Source organism: Carlito syrichta, unplaced genomic scaffold (assembly GCF_000164805.1).
Source record: "Carlito syrichta isolate Samal-C Ts95f unplaced genomic scaffold, Tarsius_syrichta-2.0.1 Scaffold304447, whole genome shotgun sequence".
NCBI lineage: Eukaryota > Metazoa > Chordata > Mammalia > Primates > Tarsiidae > Carlito > Carlito syrichta.
In genome coordinates, this window is record NW_007248543.1 from 153487 (window position 1) to 162969 (window position 9483).

At 47.3% G+C, this 9483-nt stretch overlaps 1 protein-coding gene across 1 annotated transcript; it reads right to left on the reverse strand.

Moving 5' to 3' along the window:
* Positions 1-662: 662 nt before the first annotated feature.
* LOC103262319 (protein shisa-6 homolog) lies at positions 663-7688 on the reverse strand. Its single transcript, XM_008059933.1, has 3 exons — positions 7635-7688; positions 3662-3814; positions 663-1515 (listed from the first exon to the last, which is right to left on the reverse strand). Exons 2-3 carry the CDS (start codon positions 3801-3803, stop codon positions 965-967), a joined length of 693 nt encoding a protein of 230 aa, XP_008058124.1. The 5' UTR covers positions 3804-3814; positions 7635-7688; the 3' UTR covers positions 663-964.
* Between the last annotated feature and the right edge of the window lie 1795 nt (positions 7689-9483).

Sequence of the window (9483 nt, forward strand, 5' to 3'; positions counted from 1 at the left end):
AGCAGGGGTGGAGAAGGCAGGCCTGAGTGGCAGTCATAGTTCAGAGCTAGAGGCCTAGAGGAAGTGTCTAGAAAGATAGATAATCAGGAGGCTGGGAGGGCCAGCATTCCAACGCTCCTCCCCTCTGGGAAAGCTGGAGCTAAGGCCCCAGAGAGCTCAGGGGTGACACACCCAGGGCCAGGGGAGGAGCCAAGCCCCCCAAAGGACAGGCAGAAGCCTTGTATGGGAGGGCAGCCAGCTGGAACTGAATGGGGTTCCAAACAATGGGGAGGCAGTTGAAAGGAAGGAAGCCCCTCTCCATTGTCCTAGAGCTGAGGGAGGGCTCAGGGCCAGGGTGGGACCCGCAGGGGGTCAGTGAAGGAAGGGCCACTTGGTGGGGACCAGAGAGTTCCAGCAGGCAAGAAAAGAATTGTTATTGTGCTTATGGACACAGCAGCTCCCTGGCTCTGAGAGAGCGAGCAGGCAGTTTTTAGGCACTAGAAGTTTTTTGTGATGCGGTTCTAGGTAAATGAATGAGACGGAGTAGTCTATTCGGTCAGCCCACTGACTGCCCCCACTGGCCCATTCAAACCCAGGCAGCTTTGGACCAGAGTCAGGCAAAGTCTCTTGGCTGACAGAACCTGTAGCTGAGTCCCCAGGAGGGGGAAAAGGGGGTGTGGGACTGAAAGGGAGTTGGTGAAAACGGTGGAGGGTGAGAATGGGGCCTAGCCCCTTCCTCCCTCCCTATTGACTCTTCTGGAAGAGTGACAGTGATCGCTCCATATCCCGGGTCTGAGTGTGTTAAACCAGGTCATGGGGCTGTGTCCCTGGGGGTATGGCTTTCAGGGCAAAGGTGGCCCACCCCCACCTCCTGCAGAGGGGATGAGGGACAGGGAGAATTATGAGGCTAGAAGCTCTGCTCCTGACCCCTCCTGACCCCTGCCCTGCTCTGCCCCACCCAGCAGCCCCGGCCCTGCCCTGCCGGTCACACGGTCACTTCGGTCTTGCTGGCTGTGTAGCAGGTGTGGTGGCCCGGGATGTAGTGCAGCTGCTCCACTGTGTTGTGTCTGCGTGAGGCAAAGGCGTGGCGCTTGGCTGCTGTCTGACTCTTGCCCAGGGTGGCGTAGGAGTTATTGGAGGCACTGGGATGGGAGTGCATCTTGGTCATGCGGTAGCGTTCCAGCACGGGTGTGGACACAAAGACGTCCGTGTGCGAGATGGCCCTCGACAGCGACTGCTCGGGGAAGGCCGTCCGCTCTGGGGACAGCAGCGGGTCCTGGGAGTGCAGGCGCTCCGTGGAGAGCAGCTGCTCATCGGACAGGATGCGGTCATAGGGCATGCCGAACTCATCCGGCAGGCCCCGGTCTGGGGACAGGACCCTATCCTGGGACATGGCCCGGATGGGCCGGCGGGGTCGTTCCCTTGGCAGCGGCTTCTGTTGTGACATCTGGATGACGTTGAGGGGGAGGGTGCCACGGGCAGCCAGGTCAGGCAGGTGCCGCCGCCTCATGTAATACTCGTCTGCCTCCTTGTCGGCTGCAAGGGAGAGACAGAGGGAGAAGGCACTGGGGTGACACTGCAGCAGGGGCTCAGCTAGAACCCTATGTCCCTCCAGCTCCATTGCAGACCTCTAAATCTTCAGTGATAATATAGTCAAACTCCTTTAGTCATGGATTAGGACACAGGGGCTCAGACAGGTGAAGGCGAATGTGCAAACCAATTTCTGGGGGCTTCTTAAATGCAGATTCTGATTCAGTAGGTCTGGGGTGGGCTCTGTAGCAATGCTGATGCTTCTGGTCCCTAGACCACCTTGAGTAGCAAGAGATTAAGGGACTTCCTCAAGATCCCCAGCGAATTCATGACAAGAGTTGATGGCAAGCCTAGCTCCCTGAACTCCCCAGCTCCTGTATCTACTATACCATGGTCCAGAAACAGAATGGTTCCTTGTCTTGCTAAAATGCCCAAGTAGCAGCTCTGGAAGTTTCCTGATGAGGTTCAGAGCCTCTCCTTATGTAAGCTGGGCCAAGAACCATTCTCTTGTTAAAATAATGTAAGATGTTTCAACTAGGAGACACTTGCGAAAATATTTAAATGGTAACTTAGGAACATAGTAACACCTTCTTGAGAGTAACAGTGAATGAACAGGAAACCAGCACGTGGGCATCCAGTCCCCACACAACCACATAATCAGCCTACACACACTCCACCTGTGCCCACAACACCAGCAGGCTGGAGCAATCCTAGATGTACATCTCCTTCAGATATTCCACCCTCCTCTTGCCCAGCAGGCCCTCCCAATCTCACACTGCACTCTGTATCCTTGAACTTGCCCCAGTCTTGCATGTTTCAAATCAGCATTGCTCTAAGTTTAAGAAATGAGGCTTCCCAGAGATAGTCTAGATTTCTGCAAAGTATGGAAGTGCTACCTGCGTTCTAGGTGGTCAAGTGGGGTCAGTGATGGGTATCTTTTGCCTCCTATGCCACATTACCTCACCTCAGGACATCCATCAGATTCCTCATGTCACCAGAGATCCCCACCTCTAGCTACAGAGACCCAACATTTCACAATGAGGTAGCTGACGTGAACTTGGGCTGAACTTCCATTAGAGAAGTTAGGGTAGGTTTCCCCTGCAGCCACAAGCAAATGCTCAGCCCTGGGGCTCCAACTACAGTGGGGTGGTCATCAAAAGAGAGTCATGAGGGAATGGGAGGAGGCACTTCCAGGGCAGAAAGGCAGGAAAGAAGAGCTGTCCCTCAGTGTACTTCCTTGACCTTTTACTGTCTTTTTTTTTAGAGAGAGGAGAGAGAGAGAGAGAGAGAGAGAGAGAGAGAAGGAGCTTACTCTGTCACCCAGGTTGGAGAACAGTGGTGCAAGTATGGCTCACTGCAACTTCAAACTTCTGAGCTCAAGCAATCTTCCTATCTCAGCCTCTCCAGTAACTGGGAATACAGGCACATGCCACCATACCCGGATAACTTAAAATTTTGGGTAGAAATTAGGTCTTGCTGTGTGGTCCAGGCTAGTCTTGAACTCTTGACCTCAAGTGATCCTCCCTCCTTGGCCTCCCAAAGTACTGGCATTAGATGTGAGTCACTTTACCCAGCCATTGTAGTATCTTAAACCTATAAATGCACAGAGCCTCTGAGACTCACATGGCAGAGCTGGGATCACTAGATAAATTGGACTCAACTGATGAAATGGGCTGTGTACATGGGAGGTGGGGAGTCTCAAGTCTTCAGGACAGTACTGGTTGGGTTAAAGAGGGAACTGGTTTATGGGTCTCTAGAAGGAGTTTCAGAGAAAGCTCTGGCAATTGCTAGTCTCTATTCCAAGACAGGATATTTAGCAAGGAAGGCTCATGACTTGAAGAAGGCAGGTGAGGTGTGGGACTGAGGAAAGGCTTTCTTTTGCAGTAAAAATGATTACATGGGTGGAAGTACTATCTTATATTGGAATGTGGATCTGAAGATTCTATGACCTTTATTTATGGAAAGAATGAACTCAGGTCATAAAGAACAAGATGCAGTTTGTCTATTCTCTTTTTCCATTCTACAATTCCTTCTTTGTTCTTGGGATTCCACACCTGTCCTCCTGGGTATGGGGCAAGAGAGTGAGACACAAGAGAATGTCTTGGCAGCCCCAGAGACAGACTTCAGAACCCTGGGGGAAAATTTGACTTACTTAGCCTCTTTAGAGATGAGTACTTGCTAGGGTTGGTCTTCACTGCAGACTCGTAGGATGGGGGAAGGTGGGCCAAGTTCTGGAAAGAGCGGGAGAAGGAGAGGTCATAGGGCTCGGTGGCCGATGTCAGGATGTTGTTCATCCGTGGCTTCTCTGCAAGAAAAAGGAGGGGTGCATATGGTGTTAGTGAGGACTGGGACTGACGCAGGCGAAAGGGAAGGGACCAGGTTCTATTCCTGTGCTTTCTGCCTCGTCCTTGACTAGGAATCCCCAACCACCTTTACTGGCCCTCTGTGTTAGGACACAGGTGGTACTGTTGACTCAGTGGTACTATTGACTCAGTGTGTCATGCTCAGTTCCAGTTGTCAGCAAGCCTGGGGACGAGTGGTGTTTTAGCCACCACTGACCACCATGACAGTTTACCATTCCTTGAATAGGAGACTTGATTCGGAGTCTAATGAGTGGATTTTTTTTCTGCTACATCCCTGGGTTGTTTGATGAAAATGTAAGACCAGTGGAGCTGAGGAACATTATAAAATCATCTGTGTGAAAGTGATGTCCTGTTCCCGATAGCTTTAGGCAGCTCCAGTGAGACTCTGTCCAATGCTCCATCCATGATGTCATTCTAATTCTCATGTAGCCCTTTCCACCTTAGGCCTCTCCAAGCCCCACGCCTGACAATGCACTGTGAGCCACATGGCCATTTTATCTTTAATTCTTTCTTTGAAGCCCCTGTAGCCATCTCTAAGCTGCTGGAGGCAAAACTGCATAGCACATCATTCTCCTGTTTTCCTTCCTTCCCCTGAGATAGAGCCTTGAGATGTCAAAATCCAAAGAGAGAGAAAGGAATGTTGTTCAATGCCAGAGGTGGAAAAAAGAATAGAAGGAGAGTGGAAGAAAAAGTGAGAGGGAAATGAAGGGAACGACCAATGGGGGACACAATGCGGGGTGAGCTGGGCTCTGGGAGCCATATTAGGAATATCACAGGAGAGGCAAAAGAGAGTATGGGGCTGAGTAAGGGAGTAGCAGTGAGGCAGTGGGGACAGAAAGGTAAAGAGGTCCCTGGAAAGCAAGTCAAGCATGCTTGGTGCTTCACTGATTCAAGCAGGAAGAGCCACAACAAGACGTCATCAGGTGGTTGCTGGAGGAAATGATGATACCATTCCCAGAAGTGAGGCAAGTGGGAGGCTATAGTCTAGCTGCATCATCCCTCCATCCTCTTTGGTTTGGGACACCTCAAGGCCAAGAAGTTCTGAGAAGGGGCAGGCTCTAACTTTGGACAAATGTGTGGGAGAACTGTGATTCCCACACCTCTTCATACAGAGAGTGCTGAAGCAATGGAATCAGGAATTCTGTGGACCAGGAATGAGAGAGAAGTCCTCTTAGGCTTGTTCAAGGGTAGCTCCAAGTACAGGGGACTCCTGGTTTCTCTATCCCTTCCTGCCTGCATTGTCACCCCCAACATTGGGGACTGAGCCAAGGGAGCTCAGCCAATGAGCTGGTGTTCATGCCAGCTTGGTACATATGTGAGGGGGTGAGAGATGGTCTACATCCCTGATCAGAACATGCTGTACAGAATGAGCCTCCGTGGCATGAAGTCAGGACAGAAGCCAGGAAGTGGAATGAGCAGGAACTTGGGAGCACTGCTCTCCAGAGGAGGTGATAGTCTTGCAGGCCTTAGCTCTTGTTTCTTCACTTTGGTCATGTGGGAAAAGAATGAACTTCCCTCTGCCTATTGGTATTATACTCCCACTGAGGGCATCATTCAGCTCACCCACTTCCAAACGTAATATTTCTGGATACTGCTGCTCTATCACTGTGCTCCAGAACACACCACTGAGCCAAGGCCAGTTCTTTCTTGCCTCCGGCCTCCACCTTGGTTGCCCTTGCACGCTCTTCCTCCTGTTGAAATTCCTCCCTCACTCTTCCCCTGTCAAATATTCCCCTCACTCAAGGCTTTTCCCCGTGCCAATGTCACATCTTTGCAGCCCACAATAATGTGTTCTTCAAGCCTGTATTTCTCTTCTAGTCAGTTCCATTCAGTTTAGTGTCTAACTAACCTCAAATAATTTGACCTGAATTGGACTTTTTGCTCTCCAACAATTGCAATCTCCTTGACAACAGAGTCTAACTTTCCAATTTTTCTGATTCCTTCATAGTGCTTGGCCCCAAATAAGGATCCAGTTAATGCTCATTGTAGAGCATTAAGTAGACACTGGCTCCCTCCTCTCTTGATAGTTGTTCTGCCAGCTCCTGGGAAAACTGTAACATCCAAGAAAGGGGTGCAGAGAAGACTCTACTCCCACTACACTGTGAACTGCCAAGGGCAGGGGCCGGGCCTCATCAATACCCATCTCCTTGTCCCAGTTGGAAGAGAGAAGACAGGAAGAGAAGGAGGGAGAAAAGGTTCCTCCTGTTGTACTTGGGAGTCTGTGCCTGTGTTGGCTTCTTCTGGGGAAAGTCAGTTCTGTACTGTTCAGTTCTGTACTGTTCTTTGAGAATGTTATCGAGCAAGTGGGAGCACTCCTTGCTTACTGTTTCTAATTCATCTTTCTACTGCGGCTTCATCACCATAGGCATCCCCAGGTTCCCTGCCTCTGCCTTCTGATTTCCTCTTTCAGCATTCCTGCACAGATTGACCCCACTTCCAAAGCTTCTGTTGCTGCCTCCAAAGCTAAACTTACATTTTCAGTTCTAACCTCTCTCTAGACTTCATTTTTGCTTTTTGCAACTGACTGTTGTTTAATTTTTCTTGCATATCCTGTGGTCATGTCAAATTCCAGGTGTCCAGATCCAAACTCACCATCAACAGCTCCATTCCCTTCACACACTGGCTGTGTTCCTGATTCCTTAGATTGTGTTAATAAAACCCCCCATTCTTTTAATCAATCTCATAATTGGCTCTCATCAGTCATATTCAGTTAGTAATGAAGCCTTCCTAATTCTCTCTTCAAAATGTTTTGTTTCGCAACTCTCCTTTCTGTTCCCACTGTCAATATCACCATGGGTATCAGCTTCTTTTAACTGATCTCTGATTTCCCCAGTTCTAATTTTTACTAGACCCCACAACTTGACACATCTGATTATACCATTGCTTTCATCACATATTTCCACCAGGAGCACAGCACATCAAAATATTCCACTCTTCTCCTCCTAATTATAACATCTCTCAACCTCAGTGCTGAAACACAGCATAATCTGACATGAGAGTGGTGGGTCTCCCTACCAGGTGGGCTGTAGAATTTATCTTTGTTTTGAGTTTCTCTCTCACTAAAACTTTAATGATGTTTTCACTCTTTCACAGCAAAGAGACAAGAATGACTGATAGTTCACAATTAACATGGCTGTCTTATGTTCTATCGAGTTTTGAGCAGATACCAAAAATAGTTTTTCTCTGTTAAGTTGTGATCTGGTGGGAGGACATTACAGTCTAAGAGGGAAACATGGTTTTGTAACCCTTGGGGGCTGTGCTAACGTTCCTCTGCTCAAAATTTTCAGCCTCTTTTCCTGCCAAGAGGCTAAAGCCCAAATCAGTTCTGAGTTTTATCAAATCTTAATTAGTCTGGGGAAGAACAATAGAGTTTAACCAATTCTGATGTCCTTTGTAACCGATACCACAAGTAGCTTTGAGCAAAGGAGGGTATTAGGCTCCCTGCTATGGACATATGGAATGTATGACTGCAGGAATTGATGTAAGGTGCAAGTACAAATAAAGTCCAGAAAGGGTCTATCCCCTTTCCTTTCACAGTAGAAGACCACTCTGATATCAGAACAGAAACATCAAGGGGAAAATAGTCTCAGAGTAAGAGAGAAGCACTGTGGCCCTGGAGGAGGGTGGGCATATGGCTCCTCACAGCTCATTAGCTTCAGTGAGTCAATGACCATGTGTTTGATGCCCTGATCGGCATCCGTAGTTAGCATGATGCCCCTTGGAATGAGGATGGAATGCAGCGTGCTCTCAATCATCTCTCACCATGTGGAGGGATCTGGGTAGCATTGCTCAAAATCGGATGGTTATACTGATGATCACCTGAAAATCATAGAAAAGAAACGTTTAAAAAAGAGTTCAGGTATTCTACTGTCTCTCCAACATAACAATATCTCTCTTTACCCATAATGTACTTCTCTGACTTAGAGGAAGCACTTTTAAGAAAGGCATAGGTCATTATATTAGGCTCAAAGAAACTTCCCCTGTTGTTTCTGTCTCTCTCCTTCTGAAGCAGGACTTCCTCTGTCACTATGGTGACCCACCCACATCTTTGGATCTAGTCGACCAGCCATAGAGGCTTTGCTAGGGTAGGGGGTAGGTAGAGGAAGAGAGGGATGGGAACTCGGGAGCAATTGACAAGTACACATGCATGGTACAGGGGAAGTAAATTCTTTTGAAGGGGGAATATTAGGGCATAGTTAACCAAAAAGAGGATGCCCTGACTTAAGGTACTTATACTTTCTGGGGCTTTGATTTGTCCTTGGGTCTTTATACACAAGGGTCTAAGTGCATCTGGGATGTGACAAGCTGACAGGAAATGTCCACTGCCTGAGATCAGGAGTTCTAGATTCCAGGCACAGTCCTGCCTTTAGATGATGCAGTCCAGTAGTTCAGAAGCATTTCCTAGTGACAGTGCAAAAGCTGACTTAGATTGAATGATTCACAAAATTAATACAGACACAGTTGCCAAAGCCTGGAGTTCAAGCCATTCCAAGGGCTTCTAAAACTGTTTGAGTGGAGATTTGGCATATCACTACCATACACTCCGGAATTCTATTATTGGTTCAACTCAACATTGTATTCTTGTTTTTCACTGGTGCATGTATTTTATTTCAACTAAAGCAAGGGAAAGACTTTGCTTTAGTTTTCCTAAACCATGAATTATAGCTCTGTTCTCCTCGCAGGGCTAGGATATGTACTTCTCTTTCCTTATATATTGTTACTGAAACTATTTTTCTTACCTTTGGCATTATAATCTCTGAGTACTCATGCCCTAGCTCAGCCACTAAGTCTCATTTCTTGTTATATTCTCTAAATAGTAGGGCTCCATAAGGCTCATATGTCTTTGTGAAGACTTCAACTCTACTCCAACGTTTCCACCTTTTTATTCAAATTGATAGTTCCCAAATCGACACTTCTGTTCTGAGGTCCATCTGATTTGTAGGGTTAGATTTTAAATTGCTTATGGACATCCCTTAAAATTCCCATCCTTGCCTCAAACCATTAAGTCCCAAATTGAGGACTTTCTTTCATCATTGTATTCTCCAGTGGTCAGGCTTCTAAGGTATTAATGTTCCATGGACCTGGAATGTGAAACTTCAGTCATCTCTCCATTTCCCTCCTTTCATCCTCCATATCCAGTGAATCCAAAAGTCCTCTCCCTGTAGCCATCTTCTAAATTTAGGCTCACCATATATCTTTTTGTCAAGATTTCTTTTAGTTCTAGTCTTTGGCATTTCCAAGACAGATCATCCTGTATACTTTTACCAGACAAAATTTCCCAAACCAACGGAATCATCACTTCTCTCCTTTGGTTAAGATTGGACTCTCTAAATCATCAATCACACTATCCAGTGGGGATGTGGGTTTGGGAAGGAGACCAGAATTTCTCACATGAAGATACTGTCCATTCCTGAGATAGTAACAGCCAGGGAAGAAACTATGTGCCAAAGGTTGAATCAATTCTACACTGTACTTGAATTTAAGCATGAAGAGAGAATACAGAAAGGGAGACAAAAGGTAGATTTTTTTTTCTTGTTTGTCCTCTAGAGGTAAGGAGAAACCGGTTTCATTTTTTATGGTGTTGTTTGTTGGTTGGTTGGTTTTTAAGCAA

Coding starts and splice junctions, on each gene's coding strand:
- LOC103262319 (XM_008059933.1), bottom strand. CDS start 3,803: ATGAACAACATCCTGACATCGGCCACCGAGCCCTATGACCTCTCCTTC. Junction 1,516..3,661: donor CTCATCTCTAAAGAGGCTAA/GTAAGTCAAATT, acceptor TCTCCCTTGCAG/CCGACAAGGAGGCAGACGAG.